The 26,300-nt window shown below is 34.5% G+C and overlaps 2 protein-coding genes across 16 annotated transcripts in view; one reads left to right on the forward strand and one right to left on the reverse strand.

The window, feature by feature from the left end:
- Nucleotides 1-5,999, forward strand: part of LOC106071093 (uncharacterized) — a 31,829-nt gene extending 25,830 nt beyond the window's left edge. The window contains exons 7-8 of the mRNA XM_056034723.1: nucleotides 3,987-4,085; nucleotides 5,317-5,999. Coding sequence (XP_055890698.1) covers nucleotides 3,987-4,085; nucleotides 5,317-5,451 — 234 coding nt within the window. The 3' untranslated portion in view covers nucleotides 5,452-5,999. The remainder of the gene's footprint in view (nucleotides 1-3,986; nucleotides 4,086-5,316) is intronic.
- A 998-nt stretch (nucleotides 6,000-6,997) lies between these two features.
- LOC106057882 (uncharacterized) overlaps nucleotides 6,998-26,300 on the reverse strand; it is a 45,714-nt gene continuing 26,411 nt past the window's right edge. For 4 of the 15 annotated variants that reach the window (XM_056037081.1, XM_056037077.1, XM_056037082.1 and 1 more), the window contains exons 5-12: nucleotides 21,390-21,500; nucleotides 19,129-19,188; nucleotides 18,825-18,851; nucleotides 17,454-17,528; nucleotides 16,813-16,982; nucleotides 12,432-12,474; nucleotides 10,191-10,328; nucleotides 6,998-8,527 (exon numbers count right to left, since the gene is read on the reverse strand). In XM_056037081.1, the coding sequence (XP_055893056.1) occupies nucleotides 10,227-10,328; nucleotides 12,432-12,474; nucleotides 16,813-16,982; nucleotides 17,454-17,528; nucleotides 18,825-18,851; nucleotides 19,129-19,188; nucleotides 21,390-21,500 (588 nt within the window). In that variant the 3' untranslated portion in view covers nucleotides 6,998-8,527; nucleotides 10,191-10,226. Of the gene's footprint in view, nucleotides 8,528-10,190; nucleotides 10,329-12,431; nucleotides 12,475-15,063; nucleotides 15,264-16,812; nucleotides 16,983-17,453; nucleotides 17,529-18,824; nucleotides 18,852-19,128; nucleotides 19,189-21,389; nucleotides 21,501-26,300 lie in introns of all 15 variants that reach the window. The other 11 variants (XM_056037078.1, XM_056037088.1, XM_056037079.1 and 8 more) reach the window with 11 other exon arrangements.

Consider the following 26,300-nt stretch of genomic DNA (forward strand, 5'->3'; position numbering starts at 1 on the left):
CCAGTTACTAGTCCAGTAGCCAGCAACAATCAAGAACACTCAACATGGACACCCCCAGTTACATCAAGCCCATCCCTACCGGTCATAAGTCCACCTCCAATTCCCGAATGTCCATTGTTGAACTTTGAAGAACAAGATGACATGCCCAGAGTCTCTAGCAATGATACAAGAACTCTAACTGGTCAAACTGAAGTCAATCAAGACAAGTCTCAAGAACCAGAAGCAGAAACTAAAGAAACTTATATTCAATCAACTTTAGCTATACCAGACAAAAGAAAAACTATGCAACTTGACTCTACCACTCATACAAGTATTCCTCATTTGAAAGAATGTGAGTCAACTCAAGAAGCCATTACATCCAAGAACATTGAAAGTCAAAGAATAGTACATGAACACATGAAATCAAGATATTTTGCTCAAGGAGATCAAGTCAATTTACTGTTACCAGATTGGAGGAGTAACAAGCTATTCTACAAATGGCAAGGTCCATTTACCATCACCAGAAAGATTTCCAACCTGCTTTATGAAATCAATGTCAACAAGGTTACCAGAGTATTTCATGTTCATATGTTTGAACATTACCATGAAACAGATAATGAAGACATCAAAGCAGAAGTTAATAATTTTACAAGCTTAGCAACTATTCCTGAGGAAGAAGAAGAAACATCATCAACACCCATTCCTGAGATAGATGTTTCATTACCGGCATCAAATCAATTTGACATTCCCAAGGTCATCACTCTGAATGACATAGCACTACAAACAGTGAAGAACATTAAAGTGTTTACAGACCATGCAGATTTCTTTACCAGTGTTTCTGAAACATTTCCAGTACTGCAATTTGAAAACAACCCAGAGAGCAACAACATTGACAACACCAAGTTTCATCCTCCTTCTACTCAAGGGGCAACTTTTCTTCAGAAAGGAACAAATGAACTTCTTCAACATTGCTGTATTGACCGATTGAACTCAGACATGTTCAGTCATTGCTCTATTGAACATTCTAATGCAAAGCATTCTGCTACCATTGTTCTACAGCGTCAAAGTTCATCAACCAGAAAATTGAGTTTTGGTTTCGGACAGTTCTTATTTTCACCAAACTCAAACGCGGTTCAATCAGACATTATCTGTGAGATCATTATGACATGGAGACAACAGCTTCATAAACTGAAAGACCTTTTCTTCAAGTTTAGAAAACGCACATGCACATCCATGTCGGCAATTCAGAAGGGTTCCGAACTTTACATTTCTACTCTACATATGTACTATAGCATATTTAGTGCCACTTGATCCATTATCATTCATACTCGTCAAGGAAGAACAGTATTCAGTTGAACTTAATCAATTAATTTGTCTACTCATTTTTTCCACAGGAGTTCTATATCATATGTTGTATTTATTTCAGCACCAAGCAACCCACTGAGGAAAGTCACTCATTCAAGATACTTTGTTTATTATGTTTCAGCATCTTTGCATATGACATGCATCAGACATCTTAATTTTTAAATCATGTGCTTTTTATTTCAGGTATTTTATTTCAGGTCGAATATTATTGCATATATCCTATTATAATAGTACAGATACATGACAGACAATTGGAATTTTTCATTGCGTCACACATGTTGAGATTTAAATCACATTGAGTATTATTATTCAGAAGATTGATCACATTGAGTATTATTTTCTCAGAAGATTGTCATGTACTATCACAATTATTTTTTCTATGTCAATTTTTCATATGCAATATATTTTTCCATGTACACATTTTCACATTAGTACTAACCAAATGAGTTATAATGTCATATTTTAATTTCATCATAAGGCACCATGAAGAGAAGTAACCTATTCAATTCAAGATTTAATTTATCCAAGTATTATGCTTTGTACAACTTTTAATATTGTTCATGACAAGCATTGTCTCATTTTCATAACCACTTGAATAGTGAGACAGGTATTCAAAGTCATCAATAATTTTATTCTTTGCATTTACATTTTTTTATTATTGTTGTTATCTCCAAGTTGACTTTATTTTGTCATATGTTACCTCAACCATTTTTCTATAATTTCATATGGTATTTTGTGTATATTTAAATAATTTTAATACATATGAGCATTTCTATTACCATACAAATGCTAAATGGAGGGGAGGGTAATATGTCACAGATTACATTATAAAATTGTTTGTACGTTTCACTTTTGAAAGAAATATAAGCCCTCGACATGAGTCTCGGGATTTAATCCTCAAATTTAGACACTTGACATTCAAGTCAGGATTTACCCAAGGGACGTAATTAGTATGTTTGAAATATATTGGTTGATTTGAATTTAAAACAAAGACATTTTGAAAAGAGTTAGCGCCAGAGAATTGGCGGTAGTAAGAAAGAAAAGCCAGTCGATAAAATAAGGTCCTTGTAGATGGTCACGTTTCTAAGAGCTCTGTTTGAAAAGCCTTTGTAATATGTTCCATGCTCATTGATTTGTAATTTGTACATAAACTGTACTTACGTTGTATTTAAATAAAGTTCCAGAGTTTTGTTTTATCAAAAGAATCGTCAATTGTAGTTCTAGATCGTCATTTTTGTTAACTATTGAATTCAAGTAAAATCCCCGGCATCACAACACATCGTGACATCATACCATCAGCACATGTTGTGACAGCAATCATATCTTATAAATTAAAAGAAGCATCTGAGAATGACTAGTTTCAAATTAGAATAACCTTTTGTGTGTCTTGTTGGAACGAAAATATTTATGAAGATTTGAATAATTATTTATAATAAATTTGTAACAGCCGGATAAAAAATCTTGTTTTTTTGTATTGAACTGGTAACCCTGCCAACTCAATGACTATTCTAGTGCAGGTTTTTCTTATGTTGATGTTTTTCTATAACTGTTATTTTAATGAAATTCTTCCAAACTATCGTGTTTAGTTTATTTTGTTTTAGATTGGATTATTCCCTCTGTTTCAATAAACAATGTTTTTTCTTAATTCAGCATTATGATCATGATTATGATTATGATGGCATTGCGTCACCGAAGAGAACAGAGAGATCAACCTCTTGATATAAAACATGATTCCATCAGTCTGTTTCTAAAGTTTGTTGCTAGATCAAGCAAATCAATCATAGCACACACAAGTTGAAGGAAGCAGAAGTTAACATAAACTTGTTTTGAAATGCTGTGTGACTCTTTCTATTGTCATTGTTATATTGAAAGCGTTCAGATGACTAGACCAATATATGAGATGAACTGTGCAGTGGTTTCCAAATCAAGGAGCTCTCCATATAGTTTTCTATGTATAGGGGTGTTTTGGGGCCAGTGTTTTGTTTGGGCCTCTTGGTAAAGATTGCATTTTCTAAGGACGTGGTCAGAATTCTCTGGTGACACTTCACGTATGCAGATTTCACTTGTTCCAATTTTGAGCTTCCGGTACATATGTTGTCTCATTCTGTTGTATCTGGTTCTGACGAGAAAGATTAGACGTTGATCTAGTCGGGATAGCTTATAATGGGCATCATCTTTCGCATGAGAGTTGGTCCAATTCTCATTTATTCTATTCATGAATAGTGTCTTTATTTGAAAATTCATAGTGGTATTGCAAAATAATTCAATTTTTTTGATACCGAGAAGAGCTAAAGAAAGAAAAATGTTTGTTTTTCTTAAGTAGCAATCAATTCATACATAGGTCTAATACTTCGAGGAACATGTATTCAGGCCTCGTGAAACATCTATTCAGGCCTCGTGGAACATGTATTCAGGCCTCGTGGAACATCTATTCAGGCCTTGTGGAACATCTGTTCAGACATCGTGGAACATCTATTCAGGCCTCGTGGAACATCTGTTCAGGCCTCGTTGAATAGTGATTCACGAAATATAGTTTGTGAAACTCTGAGTTAATGATTGGGTAGATGTTTAAAAAAGAAACCCTAAATCTTTGTTTTAAACCCAAATCAATGTTCAATCTTTGATGTGTTCTTGTATTTCAGCCTTTGATCTCCATAGTGAACACTGCACAAGACAATCAGGATGTTTACAACTTCGTCGACATTATTTCTGACAAAAAAGAGAAAAAGAAGAAAGAAAAGGTAATGATGAATTGTTCCATTCCTTTACGTTGTAGTCTAGCTCCTTTCTTTTAGGCTTGTAAAGTGCAATTAATTACCCCTTTCAGACCTTGTGAACTGTAAGGCAGATGATGTCAAGTCCATCTGCTTCGATGGCTGGTGTTCAAAAAGGGTGTCATGTGGCCGGTAGAACGACAAACCGCATTTAATTTCCATAACTAAAGTCAGTTGCCCATTAGAGTTTGATGGAATCAAGGGTGTCTTTAAAATTCCAAAAATTCAAACTTCCAGTCTTTATCGAGATTCGATCCCGAGACCCCGTCTTAGTTTTGTATTCTTAGTGTTGTGTGTTGTGTTCTTGGTGTTGTGTTTTTTTGTTCTTGGTGTTGTGTTTTGTGTTCTTGGTGTTGTGTTTTGTGTTCTTGGTGTTGTGTTGTATTCTTAGTGTTGTGTTTTGTGTTTTTGGTGTTGTGTTTTTTTGTTCTTGGTGTTGTGTTTTGTGTTCTTGGTGTTGTGTAGTGTTCTTAGTGTTGTGTTTTGTGTTCTTGTCGGTGTGTGTTGTTCTTAGTGTGTTTTTTGTGTTCTTGGTGTAGTGTTTTGTGTTCTCGGTGTTGTGTTTTGTGTTCTTGGTGTTGTGTATTATGTTCTTGATGTTGTGTTTTGTGTTCTTGGTGGTGTGTGTTGTGTTCTTAGTGTTGTATTTTGTGTTCTTGGTGTTGTGTTTTGTGTTCTTGGTGTTGTGTTCTTGGTGTTGTGTTTTGTGTTCTTAGTGTTGTGTTTTGTGTGTTTTTGTGTTCTTAGTGTTGTGTTTTGTGTTCTTGGTGGTGTGTTTTGTGTTCTTAGTGTTGTGTTTTGTGTGTTTTTGTGTTCTCAGTGTTGTGTTTTGTGTTCTTAGTGTTGTGTTTTGTGTTCTTGGTGTTGTGTGTTGTGTTTTTGGTGTTGTATTTTATATTTTTAGTGTTGAGATTGTTCGTCAAATTTTGTTTACATCACAGACATAGTAGTTTAGTTTGTGTGTGTATCACTTGTAATAGAATCTATGCCTACGTTTATAAAGTATTTTTCATGCTTGTATTTGTATAGTATTGCTTATGTTTACATATATTAAGTATTGCCTAAGTGTATATTTATAAACTATTGCCTTAGTCTACATTTACGAAGCATTCACTATGTCTACATTTATAAACTATTTGCCTTTATCCACGTTTATAAAAAAAAACACCCTTGTCAACTCACGTTTCTTCAATTTTAGGAAATTAAAACTTTCATCCAAAGAATTGGCAACGCCCAGAAAAAAGCGAAACAAGAGAAGAAAGGCCAGCAACCCAAACAAAATAAGAAAGGAACGACAACCCCAGTCTCTGGTCCAGCAACAACAGTGTCTTAAAGTTATTATTTAAGCTCTATATAATTTCATTTATTCCATTTTTTTTCTTTAAAATGATTGAAATGATTCCTGTAACAATGTTTTGTGGCATCCAACCATTGGGGGACACAGGCAATAGCTTGTGTAGCCCAGCACTGAGGGCAGGTGATAATGATTTAACCATTTAAAGCATTTTACTTTGATTGACTAATTGTCTGAATTCGTTCAACATTTAAACACATCCTGTTATTGTTCCTCCTGTCACACTAGACATCACAAGGTTGGTCTGTGGCATCAACAGAACCATTCAAGTCTATAGATATACTAAATGTTCACTTTGTGAACAACTAACGCACAGCTTTATAAAATGTAACATCTTCAAACCGAGTTGACCCTATTCCCTTCAACAATTGATACACCACATCGTCAAGCCAGTACATTATATTGCACAATTTGTTTAGTTTCTGCTTTGCTAGATTTCATACTTTTGAGGAAGTAAAGTATAGATTCATATTCGTATTATGAGACATGTACAGAAACAATTTCTACAATAATAAACTTTTTGTGTTGACGCCTTAACTTCTTCGTTCAGTGTGCTTTACTTTTAGTTTCCGTGCTTTAGGTATTTCTTGGAACTACGTGAACAGTGTATCCTACGTGTAGTGTATCCTACGTGTAGTGTATCCTACGTGCAGTGTATCCTACGTGTAGGACGTAATACCTTCTGTTTTAAAGGAACGTCTGTAATTTTAGATAAGACATTAAAGCGTGTACAATAATATTAATAATAACACACGAACACATACACGCACATACGCAAAAATAAAAAATGTAAAAGTTTAAAAAAAACACTAATCACACACACACACAAAATGACACCACTTTAAAAAAACAAAGGCTTTTTTTGGCTGCAGATAGCGCATTTTGTTTATTTCCTTTTAATTCTTAGAGAGTTCTAACCAGAAAAAAACAAACAAACAAATAAACAGTTGAAAACTAGAATTTCATCGAAAGTAGAAACTATATTTTCAGGAGAGAAGGGTCTACTAGTGCACTTCTCCCAAAGTGATCAAAGTCATCCAAAATACAACTGAAATCATCTAGTGAAGGTTGCACCACTATCTTGTGTTTCTACAGTGCCAATAAGTGCGCACCATAGGTAAGTCAAAAAAAAAAAAATTAATTATAATAAATAAACATAGCACCCAACGCCAAACAATCAGAAGCTTCTAGAATCTCAACAGACGTGAAATGTTAGAGCTTATAATGAACAAACGTACAGTTTGTCCAAATAAAAATAAATATATAGTTTTCATAAAAAGTAGGATTCCCAGCATCATTGCTCTTATAGGTTTCAGAACATAGACGTTACTGCTGAAGCACGCATACAAAATAAGTGAGATATTTTTAAAAACAAATGGCAAAGATTATGTTCAAGAATTGACTTAAAATTTATTAAATTGACTAAAGTGGCACGCCTAGAGCTGACACACTCAAATACCTCGATATACATTTCATAATAATAATAATAATGAATAACGTATAACAGAAAGGTTAAGGTTTGTTAAAAAAAATAATAGTTGCTTTCAGGGTAAACCAAAAGAATGCGTGTATTGTGTTTTGATTCTTGGTGAGATGAAAGATCGTTTACTGAAGCGAAAACATCATTTACATAAACAAAGTTGGCAACACTTCGAAACAGCAAAATCGCAGGGAAGTTCTCGCTAGTTCTACATTTGTGAAGGAAAACACTTGACCACAAAGATATAAGGCAATGGTAAAGCTTTAAATAAAAAAAAAATTCGAAACAAACAAAAGATTAAACAAAATACATTTGCTCACAGCCTTAGCATTATGACTATGTACAAAATATTTGGTAATTAATTAATGAGTATTAAATATAAACAGAAAAAAATTAGGTGGTTCTTCTTTAGTGTATATGGCCACAAACAAAGGAGGAAGGAAGGAGGGTGCCTGGATGTTGTTAGGGTCACTGGAAGCTATAGCATTTTTTTTCCTGTTGTTAATTCTTTTGTTTTAAGCTGTGAATAAATCGAACTTATTTTGGAATTAATTGCAACGTTAGTATAAAGTGCAAGAAGTGTGGTGCAGGGAAGATAACTCTAGATACGCTGAAGAAAATTCATGCCAGAGTTGTTTTCTCGGTTGTGATCAAAATGTTTATTTTACAACATATGATATATCCCGGTGCAAATAACCATTTCAGTAACAGTAAGAAAATATTTACTGTTAAAATATTTACTTTTATCAATATAAATATATATGTATATATATACTTTTGTGAATATATATGCAAAAATAAATGTATATATTTCTTTAAAAAAAACTATCTACGGTTTATTTTGTACACAATTCAATCACATATATAATTTAAATAATATTTGTTTCATCATTATAAATCTTAATTTTAAAAGAATCACATTTTTCGTCAGAACTATTTAAAGACAACAAAATGAAATTCATAAAAAGTTGTATCACACAAAGGGGCGCAATCAGCAAACATCGAGTAGCAGACGACATTCTGTTTGATTTATTTTAAAAAAATGATTTGTACACAACCAATGAATCAATCACATCGGGGATTTTTTGTAAACACTATCTATAAATTAATTGTGATTCTGGAGTAATTAGTGACGAAACCTAAATAGGGACATTGTAGTGTATATACAAATTCTAAGACTCTACATCTAGCATTACATCAAAATCCAAGTCATAGGTCATAATGACGTTGCAATATCTTATGCGCAACAATAAAGACATGATATATCAAATAAACAGCAGATTTTTTTCCCGAAGAAGGACTAGCGCAGTATTTGCGGACAATGACACAGAAAAAATAAAATATGAGTGAACTAATTATATTAAAATAGAAAGGCCTGCGACTTTGTTTCGCTGAATATTTCATGTTCTTGGTGTTATCTTTTTTTGTTCTTCTGAAGCAGACATCCAGAGGCGAGCTAAGCGTATATTTGCGTGTTGGTTCCAGAGATAGAACGCTGGTAGGGTGGGGAACTGCGTGGTGTACCGCCGCCCTCTGATCACATACATCTAACCTTGTCTAGAACTTGTATTTCCTCTGGTGGAAGCACAGTAAGAAAAATAAAGGGAAATAATTGCATTACTATGAACAATTTAATAAAAGTTGGAATAAATATATATTATAATTGAAAAAAGAAAAATTTTAAAAATTATTTTACAAATATCGATAGTCTTTAAAAAGTGTATTTCATAAATATAACAACATAAACATTGTAACATATATAATTGTTTGATGACATTACAAGTTGAACAAGTACTGGTACACCAAAGACAATAACTAGATACATATATGTACTTACCATAAAACTAGTGATTATACCATAAGGATAACATAATGGCAGATACAAACAAATATTACAACAGTACTTATGTCATAACAGCTAAAGTTCTCTACCAATACATTGCACCAATATGGAGGAATTTTTTTTGTATTCATATTAATGTCATCGCACGAGCTCGCTAGGCCAGCACTGAATAAAGTTGTATCACTTCAGGCTAGCAAAACTAGCCCAAATAGATGAATGTTGACGTCACATCGTCTTGCGTACAATATTGCATTTTATTTCAAATGACATTTATAACAACACAGATGACCTAACAATTGTTCTTTTCTTTCTCCACAATATATTTTGTTTTATTGATTTGAACCTTTGAAATGTCTCCTCTCTCTTTCTCTCTCTCTCTCTCTCTCTCTTTCTCTCTCTTTCTCTCTCTCTCTCTCTTTCTCTCTCTCTCTCTCTCTCTCTCTCTTTCACTTTACCCCTTGTAAAGGACAAGAAAAAAGGAATGTAAACAATATTCATTAAAAAAAACAAAAGAATCCGCTGATTTTATTTGTGTTTAAAGTTCAAATCTGTTTGTGATTTGAAGCAAAGAACTCGATGTTAACATGTTAATTGCCGCAGGAGTCATTCCTAAAGAAACAAATATTGCCCCATTAGTTTGAAGCTGCTGACATTGAGAGTTATGTCACGGTGTTAAAGCAGAAAAGCTCCAAAAATAAATGTTCCAGTTGTACGTTTCAAAGTGTCACCTTCGTGACAAGCTCAGTGACGTCATAGCGTAAGCAGGATGGGAAGGGGCATAAAAATCAAAGCGACAATTAGTGGCATGCTAGCTTCCTTTAAAGATTAGAATATTGCGCTTCCTTAAAGAGGACAAATGAGGTTGATCCAATAGTAGCTTTTTACAGCACCTATTCTACATGTTATATCAAACCGTTTTCTTTTATTGAACATAACTATCCCTTGAATAAAGCAAACGTTTTAGTGATTTTTTTTTTTACCCTTTTTTTATATTTTTGTTCTGAGTTGTCCATCGCATACAAGCATTCTAAGAGGTTTGTTGCACATTGATGATTAACTTACACCAGATAACAGTAGCTTCAATATTTCTCCGTAAATGATCATAGCACTAAAGTATATCTGTGCTAATGTACGTGCATCTATTCTATGGGTTTTGTTTGTTTTTTTTTTCAATTCACATCCAACACAAAATTAAAAATAACATTACAGAAAGGGATATGATACAAAAAGGATGCGTGAAGAGTAGGCCCTTGTGAGGAAACAAGTCACAATACATAATAGTTAGATGACTCGTGGAACAGGGGGGGGGGAAAATAGGTGGAATTGGGGTTAAAGGGCATATGACGAAGAACATCGATAAAGAACAAAAGGTTTGCTGGGGGTGGCTAGACCTACCCTCCCATGTCTGTGGCTGTCACAGTGTGTGCGGCTCTACTCTCTGAAGTAGTCCGGGTTGTTCTTGGACTTGGCCAGTGTCCTCCTCAGTCTACGTCGTAGATCCGACACCGGCAGGTTGTCCGGGTCGCCGCCGGCCTGAGAGGATAATGGACAACCAACGGGCACCGGTTAAACATGTTCTACTTAGGAGGCAACTAACGCTAGGGGGAGATTACTTACACTAAGAGGAGATTACTTACACTAAGGGGAGATTACCTATATTAAGGGGAGATTACTTACACTAAGGGAAGATTTATAAGCAATTAGGGACAGTTAAGTTTTACGTTATAAAGAAAAAAAAAACATTTTAAAATAAATGAACGATAGTTTATCTTTAGTTATTCTAACTATTATTAAGTTCATATTTATATTGTAATTTTCGTTACACTAAATTTAATATCTCAAAGAATTTATACTGTAATTATAATGAAATATACAATTGAATACTTCAATTTAAAAAAAAGAAACTGTAATTATTTAATTCTATGAAAGTCTCTCTTGTTGCTAACTACTGACATTATCCCTGCAAGATTTTGAACATTTTTATAGCCGATATTTAGAAAGATGGAAAAGGTATGAATCACAGTAAAAAAAACAATTAACAATATCCAAAATAAATTATATATATAGATTGAAAGAAATTCGGACGTATATAGGTAGAAATAACTTTGATATTATAATTAATTGGCGTCGCTTTGTTACTTTGAGACCAGTTGCAAGTTCACGATAATAAGCAATGAAATTAGATACGAATTGACTTTTGACTGTCAAAATTTGTCCGCACAATGTCTGGGGAGAAAAATGAAAGTTAACTTGTACTTTTCATTTTCGCAGCTATTCAATGGCACCCATCAACATTGCAGATTGGATCATGTCAGTACTATGCAGCAAGAGAGAGAATCAATGTCAAGCTCAAATAAGAACAAAAGTAATGTTAGCTATATCGTCAGTACTGCAATGGATTAGTAAGTACAATGGCAGACTTAATATAGCGGCATGCGATACAAATGTAATCTTGTATTTAGCTGCTGTTGTATAAGTGTTGCCCTTTTTGGATGTGCTAATTATGTCGTTAAGTGATGCTGCCAATCTAGCTGCACTGGTTAATGTTGCGATATCATGCCAAAGATTAAAAGGCTGCTTTGTTTAGTCTTTGTACAAGTGACTGAGTGCTAGATAGAAAGCTGTCTACGTACGCTACGTAGATTTATTTAAAACAACAGACTGGAAGATCATTGTCACTTTCTTCCATCTTGCTTTAGAATATAAGAGTTATAATAAGATGTAATAGATTGCATAGTTGCTACCAATAGTCAGTGCTTCTAAAACATTTGGAGCTGGGGGGTACTTCTAAACATGTTTTAAAAGTCATGACTACATAATTATATTAACAATTAATTATGGTTATAAAAAATGTCCCCAATGATAATTATCGTATACAATAGTTGTATTCTTTAAATATTTTGTAAACATGGTGCATTTTTTCAGCATTCTCAGCAGTTTGAGAAGCACTGATGTCACCAATCATGCACTTTGAGTGACTGTAATGTTTGACTCTAGCGATGATTAGCAGACAAAACAGAGTTTAGGCGTCAGAAGCGTTTGTTACTGCAGAATGAAAGCTGCTTGCCTGTACAAGAGCTAAGGCATGTGTATGTGTGTATGGCTGCTTTACCTGAACTCAAAGTCTGCAAGAGGACGACACTGTCAGGAGACATTTACAACTGGGCAAAACTAAATCTAAACGTAGAGACTGTATTAGGTATAGTTTAGTACACAGAGAAGGTCAAAGGTCATGTGTTAATGACATTTTTGTGTAGATTTGGCTTTTTTTTTATTAACAGAGGGAGATATACACAAATTAAACAGTTGACTATTTGGTTAAGCTACATAAATGTATAAGATACATTATAATAATTCTCTATGAGATAAAAGATATATGTACTAGTTACAAGGTCTTAATAATAGAATTTAATTTTAGAATTGGTTTTTAAAATATGACTACGAAACATTAGCATTTAAGGTAGGAGATTTACGTTGATTATTCTTTGCCAAAGAATCAAACAAAATTAGAAAATAAAAGTGGTAAACGTCCTCTTCATTTTAAAGATAAACTCTGTGTATGTGTTGAGGATGTGGTTCGGTCGGGAATGTGGATGCTGTGTGGTTATGAGCAAGCCAAGCGCAGACAACACTTACAGCATAATAAGCAGGAATTTTTACCGAGCTCCTTCCTTCAACACTGTAAAAAATACATAGGTCAGTTGGATTGGTTTCAGAACAAAAGCATAGGTCAGTTGGATTGGTTTCAGAAAATACATAGGTCAGTTTAATTGGTTTCAGAAACATAAACATTTTTTGTTTTATAACCAACGTTAACCACCCACATTAGCATTGTGGTGTGTGGTTAAACTTTTGACTATAAGTACTAAATAGCACAGTATCGAAGAAAAAGTATGACATGAATTACTTTTAAGCATTTAACCAATCATCTGGTTTCTATTACTTTCAGAACAAGTTAGAAATATAAAGAAGATTCCTTGAAGATAATGAAATAATTATAAAAAATTTTTTTTCATTAAAAGAGAAATTGTACAATTTAAATAGATGATACTACGTAGCAATAATGTTGAGAATATGACTAGAATGAGTGTTAAGTGAATAGTGAAAAAGCTAGCAAGCAGTTATGTCTGATTGATTTTATGTTAGTGATGTGCATGCAGAGCATATATATATATATATATATATAATACTCAAACAGTATCATTAAAGATGCTTTCTTAGCAATTTTGCGCACGATGGGTTAAAGAAGTTTATATGATATTAAAAGTGTAAATATACTAGCATCTTGTGCCCCTTCTAATATTGCCAATCTCATTGTATATTTTATCGATCTTATAATTATGATATTTGTCATCAGTTTTCAACTCTGTACTAATGTGCTACTTATATGGTATACGATTTCAGCTGAGCTAAAATTGTACGTCTTTGTCTCTTTTAATACAGTTCCTTAAGACAGTGTTTCTCAAACTGTGGTCCGCGAACTGTTAGGGGTCCGTGACACTATCGCAGGGGGTCCACAGAATGATGAAAATTCGATTGGATAATTTAAATTATAATAAACTCGCCCCTCGCTACTGTTGAATATGTCTATGACAACCTAAAACACATATTGGAACACACCTTTCACTTGGATTACTCGACTGGGTAACGAACTCTTTTGCGCGGTGAGAAACTCAGATCCCAATCACATATAAATCTAAACTAATTCAGGAGCAGATTATTGAATTATCTACAAACGAAGCACTCAATCCAATGTTTAAACAAGGGGATCAGAAATTCTAGTAACATTAACATATTCCTATTTGATATTCTGCGTTATGAGTCATTGTAAAAAAGTTATTGATTGCTTTCCCGTCTTGTATATTTTGTACTTCGTGGATTCATTGCTGTAATGAACTTCCTCCCAAATAAAACAAACCAACTTGACATTGTGCTGGTTGAGCCGGACATAAAAACACTCATACAAAGTCATCAACCTCATCCAAGTCAATATATCTAAATTTTATTTAAACCAAAAGTTAGAATCTCAATAATGGCTCCTTTCACAAAATGATTTTTTACATTTCTTACTTATATTATATGCATGTATGTTTCTTTTTCACTTAGAGGTCCGAGGACAAGTTTTGACAATATCAATGAGTCCCGAGGTAAAAAAAAAAGTTTGAGAACCTCTGCCTTAAGAAACACATATTTAAATGTTGTAATGTAGTACTCCGGGATGTTGCAAATGTAAGCAACATTCTAAATATTCTAATCTTCCGCGTTATGCTTCTGTTCAGAATAATATTTAAACGTACACAATGATATTTCTGTAAATTGAACATGAACATGTCCAACACAGTTGACATGTAGGCATGTCATAGTCATTGCGGAAACGAAATGTTGAAAAGAAAAGTGGTTATAAAAGTCATGCAGTGTTGAATAAACTGAAAACAAAAGGTTTGGTGAATTTAACCAAAAATTAAATGAGTGTTTAGAAAATGAAGACAATGATTACGGTCACAACAAGGAAGGCCAAAGCAAATCTAATTAGAAAAAAAAAGCAAATATAAACTATATGAACATCTAAATGTCACCGGCCATATTTGGTTAATGGTAAATAATACTGAGATTTAATATTCAATATATTGCAAAACCTAGCCCAGATTGTCTGTCCTTTTGCTTAGATAACAGCGATGCATGGAGGGTTGATAGAGAGACACCGAAGTTTTTTGGCAACTGTGAAATGGTTGTATCAAGAAAAGAAAACAAAAAGAGGGTCGACGATATTTTAAAAGAACAAGAATGAAATAGCAATAAAAAATATTATTTAAAGACCTACAAAGGCGTTCACAGGCGAAACTACAAGAAAATACAATGGGGCACTTTAAAAGAGCTCTTTATAGGTCTGGTTTAAATAACAAAATTCTGCCAGACCAGTTCTGCACGCCTTAGAGAAAGAGAGTATAACTTTAGTAAGATCGATAACACTTGTCATATCATAACTGTTGTGAACAATCCAAATATTTGCTAGTGACATAAGATTTTGTAACGACTATAGGTTCAAAGGTCATCGACATATATTTAGAAATATGCAAACCAAAGGTTATTTAGGTTGTATCTCAAGACTCAAAAGGGTGGGAGGGGTTGGGAAAGAATATATAAATAGTATACAAAAGGGAATGTAAACTGGGAATGTAGGTTCAGAATCTCGGTTTTCAGACAATGCACTTTACAGTTTTCTCCAAGTGAGGTTTTTTGGAAAGTTCCGCTTTAGCACCGGAAGTACCTGGTGCTAGGTGTGGTGACGACCTGCGGGGCTATTTTGATCTCGTACTTGGGCTTGGGTGCCGGCTCCCAGGAGGAAGAAACAGGGGCGGCGGAAGAGATAGAGGTTGTCCGGTTTATCTCAACATCTCTTGTCCAAGTGACGAGGTCAGGCTCCACAAAGGACCTTGGCCTTGACTCAGCTCTAGGACCTGGTAACCGCTAGCAGACCATAACGTGGAGAAGAATGAGGATTTATTTACTTACATATTGGACATCTGTGAGTGAAGGCGATTGAAATAAGGGAGACAACACACATTGAAATATCGATATAATACCAAAACAACTTTAATGAGATCTAGTAGCTCACGCGATCTTTTTTTTTCTTTACAAATGATGAAGTTGAATGATGGTGGATTTCTTATTCGTTTTGTAAGGAGCATTTTAATTGAACTCAATTGTCATTGAATGTAACCGAATACCTTTTTGGGTCTGTAAGCGTTGCCATAATTAGGCTATTTCTTGATATCTCCAAAATACAAAAGAATACGTAATCTTGTATATCACGATGGATTAAAGTTTCGAATTTAAACCTTGTTTTTAATTTACGTAGCCTCCAGTAAGAGATACTCTGATTAATTTTTATGGTGTAGCTATATTTTTCAAACCTTAGTATTTTCAACATTTGAAACACCGCAAAGTAACGCGTTTTATAGAAATAATTGGGTATGAATCAAATCAACCCAGGGTATTATTCACTTATTAACGGCTGTCAAGGACAAAATATGGGGAAGAGGATAAATTGTAATGTCAGTTAATTTAAAAGGTAACCCTGTATGCTCTGAAAATAAAAGCAAATAAAGAATAAAGCATTAGATGAGCAGCCGTTGCAAAGCACAATTATGGCGCCAATCTCAAACAGTTACAGTAAATGAGAGCTGTTTTCAACAAAACCAAATGTAAACTAGATTTGTCATTTTAGCTAAAAATAAAGACATCATAAGTGAACTTTTTAATTTATTTTGGCAGCACAATTATTATATATTAGAATGGGGAAGGGGGGGGTCAGCATGCGTATCTTGAGAACCGTGAGGAATCTATGCATTAAAAAGACAAAAACGTTCGCGTTTTAGCCTGTCACAATGCAACAAGAAAACATTTCAGTCTGCCTGGCGTTCCATGAAGATCGATTGAAAAATGATTTCAAAATGTCTTTCAGGAATTCTGGTGGCTGTCAGTCAAGTTTCGTATCAATTGTTTTAGGTGCTGCATAGACCATACAAACTAACTACCGTCACAATGGACAAGGATTTTGGCAAGTTCTCTCAAGTTCATATGTGTGCAAAGAAAAAGTCAAGTAAATTGAGTGTTTTGATCATTTGAATAATGTTTAAGAAGTTCTTCTTTGTATCTGATCAATATCTATAGATCTAGTTTTACCGAATCGATTTCAGAAACAATTGAGTGATGAACTCTCTACGTATTACGGATTTGAAACTTAGACATTCGTTTTGTATTCACGTGCTCTATGACGCAACCATTAGATTCCTTTGAAAAAATCTTCCTGAAAAATATGTGAGTAACTGATTCTACAAGATGAAAAAAAAAGACATTTTGACTTGTCAGATTCCTTGATGTTCGTGATGGAATGCCAGGAAGTGTCAAACAGGAAGTGGCATGCATTTAATAATGAATCAACGTCACGTGTGGTGATTGCTTGTGTTTTTCTAAGTATTTCTAAGTTTTTCTAAGTACTTCTTTTGGTTATTACTTTTGAGAAGGAATGGACTGGATCTTGAAGTCGCTGTCCAAATACCGGTCCAACAACTGACGCTGTCTGTCCATCTTGTCCTGGACATCTTTTACCCGTTCTCTCATGCGAATGAAACTGGACGGCTCATAGATCAAATCATCGGGGGACAACCTGGACTCCACGCGGTACTGTGGGCGGGCGGGTCAATAATTGAGTCAAAAAATCAACAATACACATTTTAACAAATGATTTATAGGAAGATGGAAAAGTAAAGGAACATGACAGCAGAACCTGACAAAATTGTCTTCATAAGCAAACGCTTCGCTGTCAATGCTACAGATTAAGATATGCTTAAACTCTTTATCACAATCTTGGAGATGCATCATCAAAGAAAATAATTTAAGTAGGACTAATTCATTTTATAACATGTGAACAAGAGTATTTTATTGATAAATACAAATTCATACCAAGTAATAGACAATAGTGTCCTTTTTTTCTAGCTTTTCAAATATATCATCATTGTTTTAAAATGTGTTATCATTTTCTTTTTTTCAAATATTTTTATTTAAATTCTGAAATTGTGTGGATATTTTATGATTTAAAACAGCATGCACATTTGTTTGTGTTCATATCGTCTGTGTCCGGTTCACATTACGTACCTGCCAAGATAAGAGATTTTTGGGTTTAGTGAAACCGTCAACATCTCTGATAGCTTTTCTCTCAGTTGGTTTGGGCTAAATAAGGGAAGGATAAATATTACCATACAAACTGGTGCATTCTTCTAGATCTAGCTAGAGTTTCAAATGTTTAGCTCATTTAGAGATGCAACTAGAGACTAACATTATGTCTATGATCTTTAATCTTTTGTTTTTAAGGAGAATTGTATAATATATGTATCTAAGCTAATAAAAATAGTATACTTTATTGCACTGTCTAAATTGACTTCAATTTTTAAAAAGATCTACTCTACTAAATGCCAAACCAATCCAGCGTTTCCCAAGCTGTTCATTCGGAACTGTTATCCAATTGTGAGAACTAAATGTTAAACAACAATAACAGCATGAATAACTACTGAAGGCTTCCCACCAAATTGTGGAATCTCTCTTGACGCTAGATTTCAGTAAAATTTATTTTAATTATTGAAAAACAGTTTATGTTAGAGTGTCAAGATACTGATGTCAAAATGTTCCGAAATATTCAGATTGAGAAACGCTGCTACCTGCTACGTAAAACCAGACAAGAGTAAAATATATTTGCTAAGTGTTTAAATCATAATTCAGTTTACTTAAATATATTAGTTATGCACAATATTTGAAATAAATTCATGAATTTAAAAATGTTCAGGTTACATGGAAACAAAATGGTACACTCAGTGGTTAAGACAACTGTAAATAGTGATGGAGCATGTCGGGGGAGGGGGGGGGGAGAACAATGTTAGCAAACCACAACGGGATAAAACAAATTGATGATGATAACTCAAATAGGAGCGATAACTCTAGTGATAAGACTGTATAAGGAGGATATAGTGAATCATGCGAAATGAAACAAAAAAAAGTTTTGATGCCATGAAAAGAGAAAACGTCAATTTTAAGTCTCTATATTTCCTAATCAAATAATGATACAGATACAACCTGACATTCACATTGATTGGTTTGTAGTGTTGAATATTTCTCTTCTAGTACATTCCAAATGTACATACACCAGTTAAAATTATATAATATCCAGAGGCTTCAAACTATACTATCAGAGATTTTAAATTGTTAACATTGAACATAACAAAAATAGCCGATAATGGCTAACAAAAAGAGAATTAACAATATACTCGTAATTTAACTTTCCTATCAGGAGCTTATTTGTATCGACCATATAATCTGATGGCTATTTAGACCAATACAGAAGATGACCATCCCACGCGTAGACAGGTATTAATTGAAGTTAGTTTGATCAAGAATGTTTAACTTTGGACCATGCATGGACTTTATAGTTTGATAGTTATTTATAATATCAGGATTTTAAAAGTATAGACTAACCATAGAGAAGGAATATGCCTCTCTGCTCTAATAAAACAATTAAATGTGTAAGCCATTCAGTATTACGTGAAATAATAAAATAAGCAACTAAAACAAAATTGTCACAGTGCGATTAGTTATACACATGAACTGTTGTACAAGAGAAGTAATCATGATATTACTATTTTCAAAGACTGAAATATTAAAAATTATAATCGTACCAATCAAAACGTAATCTGTAGTCTATTATTTAAAAAGTCACTATGCGACATAAGAACTATTCTACAATGACAACCATCTGAGTAGGTCAAGGACATTGACTTACCAATGGTGGTCTTGAGGCTTGCAAAACCCCGGTGGCAGGAGTTCTGTAGTAAATCCCTTCCTGAAATAAGATTTCCTCTAGCAATTTGTTTGTTTGGGACCAATGGTTAGACCACCTCCACAACCCCAACTTTAATCTAACACTTGCTCGTGCCTATTATTTTAATCTACGACATTTCAAAGATCTAAACATTTCATCTTTTTACAATATTTTTTATCTGTACGAAAAAAGAACAGGGAAGCCATTTTTTTTTAATTAACGTATCCAAAATATCCCCAAATATTATATTTCCCTTAGCTTAGCGGCTTAGCTAAATAGTTATATTCATTATTTTATCTTAGCCTTATCGGCTTATATTATTCAAATTTCTTTTGACCAAGCCAATGAAACGGATATTAAGAATAAGATTTTCCATTTTTTACTTTTCTATTTGACCAAAGATATGGAAATATGGTACTTAAATCTCTTTAACAATGAATATTAATACATCATAGCCAAAACCTCAAGCAGGCGGTCAGGATTCCAACCCGGAACCATCATGATGACCTCCAGGAGCGCAGACCACACGATCAGCCAGCCATAGTCACAGTAAATTTTAATTCAAGCACTAGCAAATCTGTTATACATGACTGATAACTTTAGACGACCCCGTTCTTTTTTCTTATATTTTTGATTGTTTAATTCTGGCAAAATAATTATTGCAAAGATAAACTCTTAAATCAATTGTTAAATAAAAGAAAAAAGGAAAATTACATAGATTAACAGAAATCTAACAAATATTTTTGTTTTAAATTGCAACCTTTGCATTGAAGATGTATATATTATGACCTGATATAATGTACATTATGGTCCTTGTAGTCTTAAATCAATAATTATAAGAGGGTATAATGAAAAACAATACATTGATGTTATTGTAATCATAAGCCCCGCATGCAACCCAAGCTGCACGTATAACCCAACATAGAATGTACAGTAAGCGACACTCGCTCGTGCATTTTTTCTATGTCAACAAAACAGAGAGAACTATTTCTCTTCCATTACTGATAAGCTGAAAGTTAGCCACTCAACATGACAACCGTAGGGTGATGGTTTACACCTAGTTTATATTGCGGTGAGATTAATTGTGCTATTCAAACGTGTGGGCCTACAACGATGACTGTGTAGTTACTTACAATCTTTACAGCAAATGACATTATACCCAAAAAAAAAGGTTGGTTAACTTGAACTGCGTGAAAAGCTGGTTGTGGAAGTGACATATGAAAGAAATTGCAATGCCATGAGACATATGAATGAAATGACAATGTCATATGAAAAGAAGACAAAATATAGGTCAGTGTCAGGTTTCTTTAAAAAAAAATCACATATTAAATGTGGAATCATCATGAACGAAACAATGTGTATAATAGTAGGATTTATTCGATGACAATGGGAAATGTATAACGTTTTAGCATGAATGGGGAATGACACAGGAAGGAGGCGAAGCGAAAGAAAAATAAACACCATCACACCGAAAACAAAAAATCAAAACTTCTTGAGGCCAGCAGACGTCATGCAGGGAAACAAAACAAAAATAAGTAAATGGAAAAAAAAATCACTCATTTAACATTAATCTTAAAATATAAAATAAAATTGTGCAGTGCAATCAAGCTTTGTATTCTAAACCACATGACCTGAGTCAGAACCATATGTATTGACGTCTAAGTGGCCTGCTAACTAAGTGCAACATTATAAAAATACTATTGTGACAACTTACTTTCTTAACATAGTGTTTAGTAAAAATGTGCAGTTATATTAAAAACTCGTGGATTTAGTTACACTTCTATTAAATTATGAAACAAACCATCATAGAGAAGATTCAGAAACAAAGATAATTCAGTTTGTTGAGAACCTCTACTCCAGTCGTTCTAAAGGCAGTATTAGGTTTTGAGGGGGTATTTTGGGAGGGCAGGCTTTATTTTGATTTTTTCTTTTTTAGAGAACGACTTATTGTCGCGATTAACGTTCGGAAAGGGGCGCTTACTAGCGCCTTGTATACCCCGCGAAACGTCATTTGTAAACAAGCGGTGTGTGTCGCAGGTATTAATCTTGTCTTATACTTGAGTATAAGATCTCGACAGGGCGACGTTCGATTCTGACCAAAAAAAAATTCCTCCATAAATTGACTGCAATGTATTTTTTTTAAGGTTATTGATAACAAAGAATGGCCGGATAGGTGAACCCAGCCGACCTTTGACATTTGACTCTAGTGACATTGACCTTACCTCGATTTCGTCTCTCTTCATCTCTCGCAGCTTGTTAGCGGCGTACTCCGATTGGGGTCTCCTTGTCTTCTTGGCTCCGTCCGTTTCAAGTCTGCTTCCGATGATAGCCGCCTGCCGGGAGGGCGAGAAGCCAACAAGGAGTTTTCGTTAGCACATGTGGCCAGTGTGGTCAGTTAAAAGAAGGCAATTGTTTTAGTGTCAGTTAGTTCCACTAACGTGCCACTGGCTTGCAACAAGTCTATCCCATCGTGCAACGTTCTCGTGCAAGCAGAGAGTCCCGTGCAATCAATTCGTTTGGTTTTCGGAGAAATTGGTGGAATTTGACGGGGTCACGATGAGTTATATTTTTTCTGAGACTAGATAATCAAAAAATTATAAATATAATTAAATATATATTCTTAACGTTTTTGTTTATAAAATAATTTATTTAAAAAATCTGACTTTTAAACATTTAAAACAAAATATTTTACTTTTGCTTTAAATTATTCAAAGTGAATGTAATTATTCATTTATTTTCTTTTCAAAGATTTAAATTTTAAATTGCTTCTGTTTTCGTGACCCCTCCGAAAGTCCGTTACCAAACAGTGATGGAGAAGAGTTTTGCACAGAGGTCTCATGTTAGCTGCCAGCCAGCATACGAGCCATTTCCTGTTAGTACACAGCCATTTTTTTTGTTTAGGACGTCACTGAGATACCAGAAGTCAAAGCGGCCAAGAAGAGACATTGAAGTTAAGCACTAATATTGGCCAAGTCTATACATGGTATGTACACAATACACAGCGCCAAGACCGCCACCGATTTGGTTTGGGTTTCGAGATGTATTGCTATTTTTAGGTCGGAGGATGAAATGTTTTAAATCGCTAAAAAGTTTTTGTTTACTTAATATTGAAAGCGCAAGTTTACGTCAGTGAAAAAAATAATGAACTTATTTTGAAGGAAAAATTTTTTTTTCAAGATTTGTAATTCAATTTGAACCAAACTAAGAGAACAACCTCATTCCGCCTTCAAAGTTACTCTCCCACGTGCAAGTGTTAATGGGTGGGACATGAAACGAAAAAAAACAGAGGATTGAATAACGAAAATAATAGTAACGAAAAGAAAACGACATGTATTTTGTTATTTTCCTTTATAATCTTTAAACGTTATGGATTTACAATTTAAAATTTTTTAAAATATATTTGCATTTTTTTCCCTTCGGTGGCCATCTCTGCTCGTTGTACATAGACAAAAAATCATGCAAAAAAAAAATTAAATTAAAGATTTTAATTTTGAAAAATACAAAGCAGTAGTTATGGAAGCGAAGTTTGAAAATAAAATGCTATTAAAGAGACGCTACGTTGGTCAATGAGGCTGAAGTCTTTCTGAATAGTTTACATTTAGGATATGGATGAAGAAGTATGATTGAAGATGAACATGTAGGCTGATCATGACTCTTTACTGTCTCTACATCTCTGTTTGTTTTTTCCAAGTGTAAAATTTTAAATTAAAAGAACAATCATGTAGATATATATATCTTCTTCTATTCATGTTGACAAGAATGATATTATGATAGAGTATAAATTCGATAACAGAGCAATAAAGCACAATCTGTTTGGTAGCCATTAGCCAGATCAACAAGGGGAGATAAGCCAACAGAGGACGAGACGAACACACCGATACAACAACTGCAGTTGGAGAGTACATGGCGGAATGCAAGAGGTTGTCATCAAGTGTCATTAATAGCAATATTGAAATCAAAGGTAAATATACACATCTTAATTTCGTTTTCCGTCAATGTTAATTGAAAAATCCATATTTTTAAAAACTTTATCGTTGAATTGCTTATTTTTTATGTTTAATGACAATATTAAAAAGTTGAAAAGTAGTTCATTAAAATGTATATTTCTATTCAACTGGTACATTATGATCTCTATGTTACACAGCAGGAAAACGAAAAAAATATATTTATAAAAAATTGAATCACCTTTGACCTATTGCTTGGGCCTTTTCCTCTCCATGGGACATAGACTTGGGGGAAGTTCCCAAGAGTTGGTCGAGGAGGTTTAGATTCCGGACCAAATTTCCCACGATGGGCGTAAAGGTATCTGGACAAAGCTCTCTCCTTGACCTCTGGGATTCCGAAGTAGTATTCAGATGGCCTCTCGTAGTTCAGACGGGGCTCGCTTGCGGCCCTCTTCAGGTTCTCAGCTCTAGCCCTTGCGAGGCGAGGGGCATCGCTTCTCAAAACTCTTGGCCTGTGAGCCCAGAGGGTGGCCGTCGGGAGGGGCTCTTGCGATGGTGACTCGTAGAAGCTTGCACGTCTTGTTGGCTCCAGTGAGCTGGCCCTGGCGCTTCTGAGAAGATCCGGCCTGACGGGTCTGTGTGCCCAGAGCTTCGAACTGGGCAGGGGCTCGGGTGTCTTGTACACTGGGGCAGCAGACTTCTTGGCACGAGGTGGAGGAAGTGATGCACCGCGCAAACCTCTAAATTCGGCCGGAGGGACGGATGCAGCTCTTGCTCTGAGGGACCACGGGGACTCGCCCTGAGATAGAACGACTGGCTTAGAGGTGATGAAGTTAGGATTAATGGGTCTAAATCTACTATTAGGAACCAGCAAAACAAGCACAGGCCCCTGGGGCGACTGAGTGGCCAGCAGGGGCGCCGCTACCTTCACATATTGCTGTTGCTGGACCTGTTGTCCAGGAAGGGGCCGGGGTGCAGGTGGAGCTGTGCTGGCCCGCACTCTCCTGCTGACCGAAGCGGCCCGCGGACTTATGTGCTTCTCTGTGGATACCTGTGAGGTAGGATTATACTTTGATGGGCGAGGCAGAAAAGCTTCATACTACTGGGGAGGGTGGAGCTATGAACAGTACAGTAAAAGTGGAGTAGAGAAGTGAAATTAGGGGAGGGAAGAAGTGGGTTTAGGAGTGAACAAAAGGACAACTCCTACAAGAATCTAGATTGAAAAAATAATTAAATCTGATAGAAAGTTAAATATCTTTCACTATGATGTTTATGTTTGCAATAACTTTTTGGCATCTTTTCTAAGAAATATTGGGAATTTCTTGAACTAGATCTATCAAGATGTATAGCGAATGAAGGTTTTCATAGTGACACACTCATCTCTAGTGCAGAGGCTACAGACTAGGTTCAACTTGACATTGGGAGATTCGTACTGCGGTACACATTGACAGAGAAGTTATCAAACAAAAAATTAGTCGCATTATTTTTCCTAATAATTAAGTTTTATTATTCTTTTATTTTTCTTTTATTTAGACAAGACACATTTATCGACCAAAGATACACTCTACAAACATTGAGAATAATGTCACTTTATATCAGACGTACTTTGGTCACAGCAACACTGGTGCGATGAAGCCTGATTTATGAGCATTGGGCCAGTGCACACAGAAAATCATACTTTGGACAAGGTGTTAAAACACCAAACAAAAACTCAATAAAACACCAAACAAAAACGTATTAAAAACATCACAAAATCCATTAAAAACATCACAAAATCCATTAAAAACATCACAAAATCCATTAAAAACATCACAAAATCCATTAAAAACATCACAAAAACTCATTTAAAAAAAAATCAATTTTTTTGGTTGGGTGAATGTTAATTTATGTACACATGTAGTGTCACTTAAAATAAAAGAACGAAAAATATATATAAAGTTTCTAGATCAGCCACCACTTTGAACAGTAGGCCTACGAAAGTATACATCAAACCGGCTTATTTCGAAGCTAAAAACATATGGAAACGAATTTTTATCAACACGAGTTGTTTTTATCTGTGTATCGGGTGAGTTTTACTTCCGCATCGGACGACGTGGCGCTTGGTGTCAAAGAAAAAAAAAGGTCTAGTGATTGTATACACACCATGTATTTTTGACAACTTTGGCTCCCCCACCTGAGAATACGCCACTGCATGTATGCATGGCGTGACTGCGAACAACACACATGCAAAGTTAAGCAGCACACAGCATTGAGGAGAAAATGTATTTGTTTGATGTTAAAATAATAATACTAACTAGAAACCAAAAGAAGCAGATATATTGAACTGATGAAATCCTAAATAATGTCTACAAGGTTCTAAGCGTGTATGAATGGACAAAGCTATTCATTTAGAGAAAAAACAACAGCGATCTTGGGTGATACATCTAAGCCTTGCATTCATATAGTGTTAATTGCAAAGATATATACAGCAAGCAATAATCAGAAAAACGCGTGCTCTATTATCAAGTGTTTTTTTGTTTTTTTTGTAAAAGATTTATACACATTCTTAACCAATCCAAGTTACACTAATGGAAACTTGCGAAAGATCAAATTTTGAAACAATTTTTTTACAAATGTACTAAAGAAACTTAAAAGTGTTGGGTGTCCGAGATTTACCGTTGACAAATCTAATGTAGAAAGGTGCTTCAGTGGAGAGTAAAATGGCGACGATTTAAAAGTCTTACAGCAGCAACAGCTTCTCTGCATTCAAACTAAAAGTCTTTCCTAAGTATCGTAAGGAGAAAAAAAAAGACAATAAAAATGTGAAAGAAAAGTCCACCACAGATCTCATGTTTGACTGGGAGCTTATCTGGTTGTGTATACAATAGAGCAGATAACTAGAAGAAATACAAGAAAAACCAAGGGTTCAGGACAAGCAATCTAAAACTTTGTGTGTGTGTGTGTGTGTGTTGTGGTATTCAGAGTTGTAAAAACATTATTTGACACCCAACTCAAAGAACTAGTCAATAATTGTCATAGTGTTTACAGCTAATCTAAAATATAAATGAATTTCCAATTAGATTGCATTTATGTAATTTCAGAGATAAATATTTATATCGAATTGATCAAATTTACTTGGAGAAATATATTTAGAAAAACAATCTTAGTCTTTTCCAACGACAAGTCCACCCATTCATCAAAATCATCCAA

Source organism: Biomphalaria glabrata, chromosome 7, assembly GCF_947242115.1.
Source record: "Biomphalaria glabrata chromosome 7, xgBioGlab47.1, whole genome shotgun sequence".
In the NCBI taxonomy this organism is placed as follows: Eukaryota; Metazoa; Mollusca; class Gastropoda; family Planorbidae; genus Biomphalaria; species Biomphalaria glabrata.